The sequence below is a fragment of the Cupressus sempervirens genome, chromosome 3 (genome assembly GCF_028749045.1).
Source record: "Cupressus sempervirens isolate cs-2001-9-10 chromosome 3, ASM2874904v1, whole genome shotgun sequence".
In the NCBI taxonomy this organism is placed as follows: Eukaryota; Viridiplantae; Streptophyta; class Pinopsida; order Cupressales; family Cupressaceae; genus Cupressus; species Cupressus sempervirens.
Window position 1 is genome coordinate 155,469,026 of NC_143120.1, and position 15,415 is coordinate 155,484,440.

At 37.6% G+C, this 15,415-nt stretch overlaps 1 protein-coding gene across 1 annotated transcript; it reads left to right on the forward strand.

Moving 5' to 3' along the window:
- The first annotated feature begins 952 nt into the window (after positions 1–952).
- LOC149565229 (glutaredoxin-C1-like) lies at positions 953–1,764 on the forward strand. Its single transcript, XM_089817068.1, has one exon. The coding sequence runs from the start codon at positions 1,017–1,019 to the stop codon at positions 1,434–1,436; it is 420 nt and encodes a 139-aa protein (XP_089673194.1). The 5' UTR covers positions 953–1,016; the 3' UTR covers positions 1,437–1,764.
- The last annotated feature ends 13,651 nt before the right edge of the window (positions 1,765–15,415 follow it).

The window sequence follows — 15,415 nt, forward strand, 5'->3', positions numbered from 1 at the left end:
CCCTTGATAAGACACACGTTTAATTTGGCGTTTAGACGTTGCCTATATGCAGTATGTTCGTCTCCTCAAACAAGATAAATCAATTACCAATTTCCAACATGGTAATGTAACTGAACCAGAATGTAATTGATTGAAAAAAACATAAACAGCCAGTACAAAACAGTCTCAAGCAACCAGCTTAAAATATATAAAAGCAAACAGTGTCGGAGCATAATGTAATCATCAGGTAACATGAGGAGGAGATGAATACAAGTGCGATCCCGTAACATGGCAAGAAAGACGTGGAATAAAGAAATATCTGAACGGCTAGGCAGTAGCGACCAATCTTTGACCTGCCGGTCAAATTAATTTTTTTATAAAGTGTCAGTACAAAAATAGAATGTAAAACGCATGGAGGGAAAGAAAGAAAGAAAGAAAGACGTGGGACTGAGTTTTGACAATGACGGCATGCCACGTAGTCGCTGTAACAGTAACACGTCACGTCCCACGTCACGTCCCACGTCACATCTCCCATCACGACAGGGGTGCCAAATATACGGAGAGACCGATGGTTGATGGGCCAAGAAGAGAGAATGGAAGGAAGAAGAGGCAGACGCAGCGCCGTGAGGCGCTGTCGGTTTGGTACGTGCGACATTCTTTTCATATTTCCCTCTGATTATTCGTGACATGGCGCCGCATGCGGACATCATCATCATCATCATCATCCACCTTCACGCCTCCCCATGCCCATGCCCCCATGGATCATGGATGGTCCCCTTGACGTGGGATTGAACGTCATCTGCATCTCTGTACCTTTTAATGGTATGGGGGATGGTGATTTGGCAATGGCAATGGCATGTTGGCTATGGTCATGGGCATTGGAATGATTATGGGCTAGGGAGTAGGTTGGTCACTAGAAGACAAAGTCTGGAGTGTATATATAGCCCACCGGCACTTCGAACTGCTCATTGCATCGCACTTTTGTTCTCATTTCGTTTTCTTCTTTTTCTCTTGTGAATTTAGGATTTGAATTGAAAATGCAATATCACGCAAGAGCTTACCAGTTTGGTGAAGGTTCTTACGGTGAGAGGACGTCTTTGCAGCTCTCTGGACAATCTGATCAGTCGTCGAGACTCATGTCGCCGTTGGAGAGAATCGAACGCTTGGCCTCTGAGAATGCCGTGGTGGTTTTCAGCATTAGTTCTTGCTGTATGTGCCATGTTGTGAAGCGGCTCTTCTGCGGGCTCGGAGTGAATCCGACTGTTTACGAGCTCGATGAAGAACACGGCGGGAAGGAGTTGGAGAAGGCGCTGCTCAGATTGCTCGGAAGCGGCCAGTCTGTGCCCGCTGTGTTCGTTGGGGGAAAGCTTGTTGGCGGCCTGGATCGTGTCATGGCGTCTCATATTAATGGCTCGCTTGTTCCTCTGTTGAAGGATGCCGGGGCATTGTGGCTCTGATATCTTTTATGCTTTTTTCTAAATCTCTGCCTTCAATTGTTTATAGCCTTTGCGCTAGGGTTTTCAGTCTCCATTTTGCGGATTCTTCTTTTCCGGGGACTCGAACCGCTAAATTTTAGGCTAGTTTTATATGTTTAGGGTTGGGGATTGTGAGGGTTTGGTTTCAGGTGGTGAGAGGGATGGCTATTGAATTTTGTATAGAGTTCTGCTGGTTTTTTCTTTCTGTTGTGGGCGTCGAAGTTCAGCTCGGCTTGATATGTGCCCTATGGCAACTCGGCCTGCTTCCTTTTGTTACATAATATTAATATTAAGTCACACATATATATTTGACTGCAAATCCTGCTGGTGTTCTTCATTATTTGTTTCTCTGTGTCGGCAAGTTAATTTTAATGTTCTGTCGCATGTATTTGACCAGACATACGACTGTCGTTCTTCATTTATTTGTTTCTTTATGTCGCCATATTATTGTTGATATTAAGTCACAAATGTTCGACTGCAAATCCGACTTCTGTTCTACTTTTATTTGATATTATGTCACATACACTTGACTGCAAATCCGACTGAGTTATACTTCTATTTAATATTAGGCCGCATATACTTGACTGCAAATCCGACTGTTGTTCTTCTTTTATTTGATATTAGGTCACATATACTTGATTACAAATCCGACTCTTGTTCTTCATTTATTTGATGTTAAGTCACATATACTTACTGCAACTGTTTTTCTTCATTTACTTGATATTAAGTCACATATTTAACTGCAAATCCGACTGTTGTTCTTCATTTCTTTCTTTCTTTAGTTCTGGCAATGAAAGACCGTTAGATTAAAAAAATATTTACAATACACAGCCGAGCGAATTTGTTATTGCCGTTAAATCGTCAGACAAATGTCGCTTTCGGTACATTTTCAGTTTTCTTGAATCTGCTCTTGGAAATGCTCGCTTATACATTTAAACAGCGGTAAATAATCATTTATGTATGCTTGTCAGCTCATTGCAATCTGTTCTCTCACAAAGTTTTCGGATTTATTTCACAACATCAGTAATCCCGGTGAAGCTTTTGATACAGGTGATTGAAAATTTATTATTTATATCATTGAAGCAATTTTGACTTCAGGAATCGGATAATGTAAAATATATCTGTGCTTTTGAAAAGTTCTGTAAAAAATTGAAGTGCTCCGGATACTATTTCCACGGGACCTACCGAACTTCATGCATTTACAAGTACAATTTGTACTCAGATATTCGAAACCCTGGTCACAGAAAAATAATTTCTTAAACCTGTTTGACTGTACGATATCCATCATGTATTTTCTGTGAGGAATGGACATCTCTATGGCAGTCTTCATTTCCATACCGCGATCTCGCGGCACGTTAACAGGTGCAGAATAACTGGAGCGTGTGAGAAATCCCACGTCTTGAAGACTCGAGATTTGGCTCCATCAGAAATCGAAAGGTTTGTTTTAAGTTTACAAGTGTCGAGAGATGACCGGAGTGATTACTTTTCCCACGTCCTTTTTTACCGTAATTTTTAGTTGGTATTTCAAGCGCAGTACAGGTGTGTTGTGTTCGCCGTTATGAATTTGTTGAAGTCGAACATGGTTGCAGTGCAAAGCTTTTCCACTTTGGGAAAACATGCTTGCAGAACAAAACGATACATATGAGACTAGTTATTCCCCAAGTATGACACTCGTGGGATGTCATGGTTTTTTAGAGCGGGAAAAAAAATCCAGTGGAATTAAATCCGGAAATTTCAAATTGGGTTGCTAGAGCAAAGAGGAAGACTAATTTTGGTATTTTTCAATTTATTTAATTACATTATCTTTTTTAGACATTAAAAATATATTTTAATCTTTTGATTCTGTCTTAATTTAAAATCAATTGTCACTTGTCTTATGGAATTAGTTTTAGCTTTTATATTTCTTATTCACCTCTTTGATTAAGATTTGAAAGTTCTTAATTGACTTAGGTTTTATCTATATGTACATATTTGAATTTTAAATCTCAATATTCAAATTGAACCTTGTTGACCATTTCCTATTAGCTTTTATTAGTTGAGTTAACACATATTTTAGAAAATTTGTGTTCTATTTTATGTTTCACTATAATTTTATCCATTTGAGATCACATCCTAGAATTTAAATGAAAGAAGCATTCATATAAGAACATCATAGTGCATTTTTATTATTACACAACCATGCATCCTAGCCTCAACATTTTACTTAATATTAGCACCAAACATGTAGTGTTAGGCTTCATGTCTTGTTAATGTGTAAACCAGTCTACTTCATGTGATATTACACAATGCCAAGAACTACTGTCGACATGCACCTCATGTGTAATACTTGGATGTACATCGCGGAACTTAAAAGACATCATATACCTTTTTTTTTCACCTGTTTGCATTATCTATCACTTAAGATGTGCCAACAATCATATTGCACAACTTCATAGACAAATATGTCATTGTTTAATTTGAACATTTATACCTATGTGCACTAGTGCATAGATATCTATAATTCATTGAAGAATCTCACACAACAAAGTAAAGCATGCCACAAGATTTTAACATGATTTCTAAGACTATTTCATGATGCATCATCTATTACTAGAATGAATGACCATCATTCTAGACCATAAGTATATGAAGTGTTGCATATGAAAGTTTAACTATGTTGACTTCTATATGACCCTTTATTTTCAAAAGTATATTACTTCTAAATTTAGTTTTGGTTAGGAAAGATATGTATAAGATAAAAGTAGAAAGTACAAGCCACGCATCTCCCTCAAGATCTTTCTATAAATACCTAATGTAGATATTAATTTGAATTTTCTTCAATTATGAGGTCTAGTATTCAAGTCTTTCACTCACTTTTGCATGCACTTGATGCATCGATATCTAAATTTAAATTTTACTTGTCCTAGAATATCGAGTTCCACTTTTTGACCAACTTTGACATTGAAACAAATATTTTCTAAAATAACTTCACTTTCAAGTATGTATTACTACAAAAATATAAAGAATTTGAAGATGGTGTAAGCTAGTGATTAAAATTTTCTTTCTAGTTTCAAACTATATTATTTTTACAAAAAAATGAATTGAATTGAGTCCATTTTTCCTTCTTCCAAAAGTGGTTTATATATATATAGAGTGATGGTTATTTGGTTCAACATAACTTTTTTTAAAAATATGATAGTAAAAAAAATCTTTCAAGCCTAGAACTGTAACATCAATACCTCTACCTGATATAGTTGGTTTTGTTTACTTTGGTTCAAAATTGAATATTATTTTGATTTTTTAAATTTAAAAAGTAGCAAGAGGGTGTTGACTCGAGGTACAAACAAAGCACACTAGAAACTGTTAAACAAGAAATTAACAACACTAGTGTAGGACATCCATAGAGACATAAACTAAGGTCTACCTCTATCAAAAAAAAGGTCTAAACTGTGGAAGGTCCTTGTTTTCATCTGCAACCTTTCCTCTGCGGAACCAGAAGCAGAACCAAATGGTGTTTAAAACATTTGTGAAATGATTGCTTTCTCTCGATTTGCTGCTATATTTTTCCTATGATTCTCGTGCTGCATCTTTTTGTTCAAAATTGTGGAAGGTCCTTGTTTTCATTTGCAACCTTTCCTCTGCGGAACCAGAAGCGGAACCAATTTATCGATAGATGCAGAACCAACGACAGGGTTTCTAACGGGAGGAGTTGAGCACTTTTTGTTGAGTATTGTCTTAAGCCACAATTTCCTTGGCATGAAGTATAATCTACCTATCTAAGATGTGTAGTATTATCCTGTGACCTCATGCAGAGGTGACATCCTGACCCCGTACGGAGGCGACATCCTGTGCCGTAACCAAACAGGTTCCATCCCGTTTGACTGTTGATGCCCTAACGTTTGAGGCCCTTGACTATAGATGCCCTGCCTTGAAGTTATCTGTGAAGAAATCATCCACCTGTAGTGAACGTGCAAGTAAAGTATGGAGAAGTCGTAATCAGTCTGTACCTACACCACAAGACAGATTATGACCCACAAGACAGTCAGTACATGATTTTTTTGACATAATGTCTGGTACTATTTTTGCTTTATTTTATTCAAATACGACTTAGTATTGTTTATTCATATATTGTTTAGTATTGTTTTGAGTCATGGACCGCCCACCCAATCCAACAACATTACAGTAGATAGTTGACCACTTGGCATTATTAAAGAAGGATAATGTAGCTCTGAAAGTCACAACTCTTTCTCTCTTAGCAGTTTCCCAAGGTCTCTCAGTACAGCTCCAGAAGTTTGAATCAGTGAATCAAACTCTCCAAGATACTATTCACTCCCTATCTCAATCATTAAATGACTTGAACCAGCAGGTTGTAGCTAATACTTCATGCATCCAGGACCTTTTTGAAACTTTTACCACACAAATAGAAGGCATTACAAAAGATATTAGCTCCATTATTGAAGACTTCAGAGACATTGGAAACCTCAAGGATAAGCAGATCAAGCTTGTTAAAAAACAATCATCTCTTTTGACTGAAACAGAGTAGCAAATTAAAACTTGGGCCTCTACTTGCAAAAACTCTAGCACTATGCCTCTGCCAGTGGTTGAAAAAATTGTCCAAGAGAAGTTGGCAGAAGACCGAGTTAGGCACTTCAAGGAACTCAACCTTCGGGTTAGAGGTCTTCCTTCATCCTCCATTGATCCTCTCCCCATAGGCTACTCATTTCTCAATGAGCAACTGGGTATTTTAGATATTACATTAGATAGAGCATGGTTTGGACATGATGGCACCCTTTTTCCTAGGTTTCTCTCACTAGCTGATTGACTACAAGCTCTCAGGGCAAAGAAGAAGCTCTTCCTTCTTCCCACAAAGATATTTCTTGATGAGGACCTCACAAAATCATAGGTAGCTGAACTAAAGCACTCTAGGAGTCTTGTGGTAGAAGCAAGGAGTAACGGGAAATGGGCAGTAATAAGGAATCTAAAGGCAGTTATTCGTGACTCACCTCCCAAGGGTTGGGATGAGAGACATACCCAAGCCAAATGACACTCTGAGCACCAATAGTTTGGCAAGTCTAAACCCTTCATTGGCTCTTTGCTTGTCAAGTATTGGAATGGCAATGGTTCCCTGTGGTCTTTGCCAGGCTTACTTCATGATGCAGTTGGAGATGCTGATTTGTTAGCTATTACCGAGACTCATGAGAGTCCTGCTCGGCCCCTTCCAAGTTACATAGGGTATCAGTGACTTTCAGTTTGTAGAGAGGAGGTCCGAGCTTCGGGTGGTGTGTGTGGTTCCGGTGGAGTTTCTTGTTTGGTTAGAGATGATCTGTTCAGTACTATCACATTGGTTCATTCTGACACTTATGCCAGATTTATGTGGATCCGAGTTGGGGGTACCAGTCACCGTCAGAAAGATATCTTCATTGTTGTTTGTTACTTTCCACTGACTACCTCACCTTATGCCATTCATAGTGTTGAGGATGGGAAACCTTTTTCAGACCTATTTGAGAGCATCTCCAAGTTTGGGGCTATGGGCAACATCATCATCTTAGGAGATTTTAATGCACAGACTAAAGATCTCCAGACCCCCCAATATGACCATGGGTCTGATTTGATTTGTACTACTGAGAGGGATCTTACTAGTATGGGACTTCAACATTTATCCGAGGATCACAATGGACCTCTAACTTGTTATGGTCGCCACCTTCTCTAGCTCTGTGAGTCCTCCAACTTGGTGATTCTAAATGTCCTCTCTTATTTCCTGGGTTTTGATATTTTTACGTGTTGGCCTCATAGTGGGGGTGTGAGTGTGGTGGATTACATCCTCATTGTTGCTTCCTTCCTCCCCTCCATAAAAAATTTTACTATCTCTCGTCTTCCCTTGGATGATCATGCCCTTCTTAGCCTTTTGGTCTATGTTTCTTCCCACCCTTTACCACCCATCTCTACTCACCCTGCCCGGCTCTACCCCCACACTCATTTCTGTTTCGAAGATAGTGATCAAGACCTCTTAATTTTCCATTTGAGAAGATTCCTCTACCTAGCTAGCTTCATGGATCACAGTCAGGTGTCCACTATGTTTCACTCACTAGCTACCGCGATTTGGGAGTCGACTCTCCTCTCTATGCCTCACTGCTCTATTTCTAGCACTCACAGATCAGCTCAACAAAATACTTGTCCCATGAATCAGTGGTTTGATAATGACTATAAAACTTTCCACCGCTCTTTGCGCTTGGCTTTTGATACTCATTCCCCCGCTTTCACCAATTTACAGCTCTCTTAAAAATGCTTTCTTCACCATAAGAAGTGATTATTTATTGCTTCACAAAGCAGATCCCTCCAAGACACGCTTATTCAGTATCCCAAGTTGTTTTGGTGCATCATGTTCCCCAGGCGTAGCCAACCCCAGTCCACCCCTGACCTTCATCTCCTTGCTTCCCATATCTCTATGTTGTATGACATCCTGAGTCAGCTCACCCCCCTTCCTAGCCCACTCACCCATTGTCACTTATTCTCCACCTCTAGCATTTACGAGGCCATCAGACTTATGAGATGTAGCAGGGCGGCTAATGAGGAGGGTTTTCAGGCGGAGCTCTTCAAACTCAGTACCACGATCTTGGGCCCTTATCTATCTATGCTCTTTAATAGAGTGGTTTGTTTTGGTTTTTTGAACTCTTGGTCAAGACACATTATTTGCTCGATCCATAAGTCTGGGATGACCTCTGATCTCGAAAACTATAGGACCATCATGATTGGGCATACATTTGTTAAACTTTATGCTACAACTTTGAATACTATTTTATCCAGTGAGCTTGATAGGAGGAATTGCAGGGCTAAGGGTCAAGCAGGATTCAGGACATACTACCAGACCATAGATCATATCTTTACACTACAAGCTATTATTGAGGAGGCTCAACATCACTCAAAGAAAGTCTATTGTTGTTTTGTGGATTTTTGTAAGGCTTTTGATTCCATCCCCAGAGCAACCCTTTTTTAGAGACTGAGAGATATAGGTATTTCTAAGATCTTATTGACGACTATTATGAGGTTATATGAGACTGTGATCAGTAGACTTAGGACCACAAAGGGCCTCTCTGATCCTATCTAGAGCACCATTGGGGTGAAGCAGGACTGCCCTCTCTCGCCACCTTGTTCGAGATCTACATTGATGAACTCAAGGCTTTTCTTAGTAACTCCTCGCTTCTAGGTGATGGTTGTCATCTACACTAGGTATTGATCTCCATCCTTCTCTTTGTTGATGATGTGATTCTTCTTGCTTCCTCTCCTGAGGGTCTTCAGAGGCTTTTAGATAGACTTTCATCTTTTTGTGATATGAGACAGCTGGTTGTGAACCTTGAGAAGACTCGGGTTATGCTCTTCAATGGTCTAAAGACTTCACATCTCCATTTTCACTTCTAGGGTTGGGAAGTTGAGATTACATCATCTTACACTTACCTTGGGGTTAAGTTTTCTGGATCTCGTTTCAACTTGAGATCAGCTATTCAGCCTTGGATCAATAAAGGGTTGGGTCCCTTGCCATGCTCGAGAGACAGTGCTTCAGACACCACTTTCAAGATACATCATCTAAGCTATCCCTCTTGGATTCCTTAGTAAGACCCACAGTGCTCTATGGTTTGGTGGTTTGGGGTCCTTCTCTTTTAGACTCGGATTGGGCCAAGATCGAGAGTACCCAGATTATGCTCCTCTGTCAGATTATCAGATGTCACGGTTCTACCCCCCATAGTATTATTTTGGTCGAGTTCGGTGCTCACCCATTCAAACTTGCAGCCATTTTTGACTTGATCTGGTTTCTCCACCATCTTCGTGGCTTTGCTGAATCAGAGGAAGGCCAACACAGATACCCTCATTTAGCCTACTACTCTTTAGTTGCTATTGCTGACTTCGATCCTGCCACTAGAGCCTGCAGTTGGTATGCTCAGGCTACTACCCTACTGAGTTCAGTGAGGATCAACATTGATCATCTTCCTCCCTACCAATTCTCATTGGACGCCCCTACTCATCTACTCCCTTCTTGACTGGAGTTGAATAGGCATGTTAGACTTGACATTTACAGGAAGTATATCACACGGACTTGGGTGGATCCTCCAGGGGGACTACGTCCAAGGATGGCTTTCTACACTGAGCACTTCTTAGTTATCTGAGATGGGATTATTGTACACCTTGAGTACTTACATAGATACTAGACTCACACCCTACGTATCTCCCTTGGCTCCTTTAGGGTGGGCTCGCACAAACTCTAGATTCAAGTTGATCACCATATTGCTAGAGAGGATCGGGTGTGTACACTTTGTACCTTAGCAGAGGTAGAATATAAGATTCATTTTCTTTTCAGATGCCCCATATACTATGAGATTAGAGGGAGATTTTACTGTCTATTTAGAGATTGCATATCCCTCTCAGATTTTTTTAGGTACACCGATTAGTGTTGCATTGCACTTTATCTCCGCGAGTCCTTATAGCTTCGTGACCATACTTTACAGCTTTCATTTCCCAGGAGTTAGACCCAGGCATAGCTTATTACGACCTTCTTCTCGCCCTTAGCTCCAACTCGAGGTGTGAAGCGACCGTATAGTTTCCCTAGCACAGGCTGTTCTAGATTGGTGAGACCTTGTAGGGGACCTTTTTGCCAGTGACACTCCTCTCGTAGCACTCAGCTTCATCACAGGGCTTCTGGTAGCCGCATAGATCAGTCAATGTTGGACTTTTTCCCTGTGAAGATGGATACCTAATCTTTTCCATGATGTTTCCTGCTTTCTTCTTCTTTTGTTGTGCTTGTTCTTTTTTGGACACTGTTTGGTGCTCCATTTGTTTTCTTTTTCCCTGTTGTAAGCTTCCAGTCCCATAGACCCACGTTGTGATCTTTTTTTGGACATTAATAAATTTATCTTATCTTTATCTTATCTTATCTAAATGCAAAAAATCCACCAACCATAGTCCTCATTTCTAAGGATCATCATGATACAAGCCCTCATACTAGCTGCAATCTCAACCCAAAAACAAGAACAAGGGACCCAGGTGAGCCCTTTAAAACTAACAACAACCACCCGATCACAGGAGAAAAAGGAACTAAGAGGGAGAGGCAAATTCATCCTCAAAAGGCCCAGAGACAAATCATAGGCAACAGGTAGCTTGTTCTTCTTACACCATTATAACTATAAGCCTACAATCAATAGAACCACCAATTCAAGTCAACTTTCTAAAAAATCTTCAGTCCCCCCACAAACTCCTTTCCCACCTCAATAGCAAAGGCTCCTCCTCAATAGTAGCAAGGTGAGGGAAGATCTCAAATTTAAAGTTGGGAGGGAGAAACTCCCAACCAACCACACTATCTCTAGTGGCCACCCAAGTTCCATCCACTTTAATAAAATTAGCCTCTACCACAAAAAACACCAGAATCAACTCCACCTCTATAGGAGTCAATCTCACAATCAAGATTGCAGAGCACTCAACCAACAAACTCCACATCCACTTTGGAGGAACACTCCAAATCCACAAGCAAAGCTTAGAAGAAGAAGCACTCCTGGTATAGCTTCCTTCCCCCTTAAGAACAAGGAAACCCACCTCAATAGTGATAATGAGGAGGACTAGAAACCCTAAGAAAACCCTCTTCTAAAACCACTCCACCTTCATGGCACTGAACAAAAGAGGAGTGTTGTTCAACCAACTATTAGCAACATCCACACAATATATCACCACCTCAATAGATGATATCTCCACCTCAATAAGAGTTGTATAGATATTGTACAACAATAGGAACCATTCCTCAAACCAAAGCACCAACTAAAGGTGCCTTTGAAATCAAAGATGAGATTTCATCTTAATAGAAACAACAACCACTTGGTAACTAATTGGAAAACCAAAAAATAGAGCCCACTTAAGAAACTAGTCAATACACATTATGAAAGAAGCACCAAAGATTGATAAGGAGGTAGAGTGAAGAGATCCATGACTTCCAACCACTAAACCAAAAAAGAGCCCCCAAAATTGGTAAACCCAGAAGTAGAACACCCCTAGATGAAGAAAGAAGGGGCAAAAACCAAACTTCCCAAAAGATGAAATACCTTTAGGGATAGACCCCCACTGCTCCAGGGGAACACCAAAAACTCCCAAGCCAACCACTCCAAAGGCAGAATGAGAATTCCCAAACTTTCCAACAAATAAAACAACATCAGGCCCCCAGATATGGGTAACCCAATAACACAACACTCTAGGATACAACATGGAGAGGCATGAATCAAAAGTTCCAAGCTCACAAATAGAGCAGCCATGAATCCACCCGCAGTTCACAACAACAAACAATGACCCAACAATGAGAAGGCATAGGGGAGGTCCTCCTTCCATCTAGCTTAGCATCATCTAAATCCCCACCATCTTCCTCGCTAGATTTCACAGCATCTGAAACCCTAGCTGCACATAGCACTATGCTCCTACTCAGCATAGTGTTGCCATTAGACATAGGTTTTCTCGGTTTGATATAATTTGATCTGTATAAATCAAAATGAACTTGTTTTTTCTTTTTTTGATATAAAGGTAACACAAATACCTTTGTGACATAGATTTTTCAAAAAACAATCTCCACTTTTCTATTTTTCTGAAGCATCAAACAAAGAGTCTGTGAAATGGTCACACAACCTATATTTAATAAAACTAAAAAAATAAAGTACAATAAACATAATATATATACTAAAATTAAAGTCATTGGAAATCTTATTCAGGGCATGACAATCTTCCATTTTTTGTTTCAGAATATTATTGAATACTTAGCCATTAATTGAGCCCTCAAAAATTCAAAATATATCATAATTTTTATGTACTTCAAGAAAAATATCATATTTCACCCCTTTTCTCAAAGGGGGATTTGAGAGATAACCCCCCACACTAGAATCCATCCAATTTTTCTTTGGCTAGTTTGTTTTTCCCATGGGGGGTTCACTTGAACCTCCTAGTCAGTCTTGTGTTTTTTTTGTGCTTGATATAAATTAAGATTTTTTTTGTTTTAAAACAATAAATAGTCATTAAATAATTTTATATTTTGGAAGAAAAATAAATATAAAGAGCAATTTTATAAGTGAAGCAAGTGTACATTGTATTTGATAATTTTTCAAAAGAACAAAGATGTGACATCATAAAGGAAGACACGGAAGAAAAAAGTCACCTAGTAGAGAATAGAAAAATCATGAAATATGACTAGCATATTATTACAAAAATAGAAGGTATGAATCTATAAATTCATGTGTCTATTTTCAAATTTCTTTAATTTGTTCTAATTCAACTCACTTTCATGCATTTAGCTAGCAACAAACAATTCGAAGATGAAGAAGCTTAGGCAGGAGGATCGAAAGCAACCTTAAACTAAAGATAAGACCATCACAAGAAGAGTTATATTGACATCTATTATTGGTAGCACTATACCCTAAAACAAATAGATATCTTTACTTTCATCTCAAATTATCAAAATACATTAAGAGGAGAATGACTTTAGATGATAGAAGTTCATGAGGAAATTGGGTAATTTTGTGTAGAGATTCGTATGGTTATCAAATTGATGATGGAATTCGAGATTCGGTAATTTATCATTTAAGAATGATAATACTCATCATTTATACACTAAAGTTGTTATCGGACACATGGTTAGAGCTAATCAATATGAACATCATATAAAATATTAGTCATACAAAATATCAGTTAGACACAACACAACATGAAATGTATGTCTTATTTTGTAGTTCAAATCTTAATATAAAGTTTGGGAAAATATTATTTACAAAATTGAAGCTATATTATGTGAGGAGAAAGAAAGTGTTTAAAATTTGTTGTTGTCATTATAATATTGAAATTGATCTCCATTGTTAGGTTTTCTAAAAGTTTGTAGAAGATACTTTTTGTTTCCAAAATACTCCTTCTAGTAGAGAAATTGAATTCATCACATCCATTTATGTGACAAGATAGATGATGCAATTGCAAATAAATTTCTTAAAAGGATATGTGAAACGTGTTGATTTGGCTCTTTTTTCCTTTGAAAAATAAAGAAATTGATGTAATAAAATTGTAAATTACAAGAGTTAGATTCAAAAGGTTAGAATATGTTGAAGATGGGATAACTATTGAAGAATTTATGAATTTTTTTAATAAAATTTATTCAACTATATATTCATCATTTAATTTTTTGCAAAGTGGCAAGCACGCCAATTCCAAACACTTAGATATAATTTTCTACTTGGAACTATTCAATTATAATCACCCATTTTCTGTCTAGTAGACTACGAGCCACCTTTCTGAATACTTAAATTTAAATGACCATTATTATGCATTAAATTAATTTTACATAATTAATTAATCATAAATCTTTGATCAAATCATCACATAATCATTTATTTGATTTTATTCTAAAGTTTGCCTACTATATCCTAAGTTTATTTGATTAAAAGAACATGGCCTCTTTTAATTATATAAGAAAATCCTCTTTATTCTAAGTGCACATAAAAAAGACAATTTTATATAAAAAAGAAAAAAACAAGGAAATCCACAACTTGAGTGCATTTTTATGAGATGTAATCTTTTAACTTTTGAAAAGTTTGTTAACTCTTTATATCAACCACTCATTGTTTTTGCTCTTCATTTTATCCTTTTCTTTTACCTCATAAGACATGAGCACATGGAACAATCAAGAATTAATCTCCACTATTGTTCATTCTTTTGCCTCTCAATCTTGATTGTTTTCTCATTTCTAAATTTATTTAAAAGGATGTCCTCTCCTCATTCTATCATCTTGGACATTCTTGACTTATTCTAGTACTTTATCATTTGATCTCTCGAGCTCTTGCATAAACATCCATCTGAGCTTGTTATTTGCTTCTTACATTTAGCTTAGATAATCTAGCTTGATTAGAATGGCATAGTAATCTTTCATCCATGTTAGCTTACATCTTACTTGCATTTTTATTAGCTTTACTTGTTCTTTATCATGCATGCATCCATGGAGATATTTGGATTCTTGCATCCATATTGCATATAATCTCTTTGAATATTTTATGTCATAGTGCACCTTGTAGGGGTCTTGATTGCTCTATTTGAGAGCCATCTTTATCATCTATTCGATTCTTGTGTGCTATGACTAGGAATCTATAAGCCACCATTTGAGAGTTAAAATTTATCAAATTTCTCAAATACAATGGTTTATAAAAGTGGCCACATTTTGAGTATACATTTTTTGCACCCAACATAGAGCTAGAACCAGTTTCTAGTTCCACATTTTCAGATGATTATTTTCACAGATGAAACAACACATTTGAACAATGTTTCAACCTTTTTGTACACTATTTTAATGATTTTGCAATTTTCTATAATGCACTTGAATATTTTGGAGCACTTTTGAATATTGTTGTAATGCCTTTGACTAATCTTGTAGCGTTTTTACTTAGAATTTAGTTTTTCTACACTTTTCTATGACATTAGTTTTGACAAGGTTTCTGAGAATCTATAGGTTTCTGTAGATCTTTTTTCTATTTTTGCAATGGATATAAATATTCTTGTAGCACCCTTACATATTTTCTACAGTGCTTTTACTCATCCCTATAGCACTTATGCTTTTCTGTGTAGTTATGCCTTGATCTAGTCTCTGAATGTTTCTGTGGTGCCTTTATAGGTTCTTGTAGTGGTTGAACATATTGTTCTAGGGCCTTTGCATATTTCTATAGTGCATTTGTATTTTTTTGTACTGCTTTCATTATTTTTCATTTGCATAGTACTTTTGAATACTTTTGTGGGATTCTACATGTCCTATAGTGCTTTTGTATACTATTTTAGGGCCTTTTCTTACTATTCTAATGCTTTTGAATCTGTAGCACTTTTGAGAATTTATACAACACTTTTACCATTTTATATAATACTTTTACATAGGGTTTCTATAACATCTCTACATACTCATGTAACACTTCAACATATTCCAATATCACCTTTACCAA

Coding starts and splice junctions, on each gene's coding strand:
- LOC149565229 (XM_089817068.1), top strand. CDS start 1,017: ATGCAATATCACGCAAGAGCTTACCAGTTTGGTGAAGGTTCTTACGGT.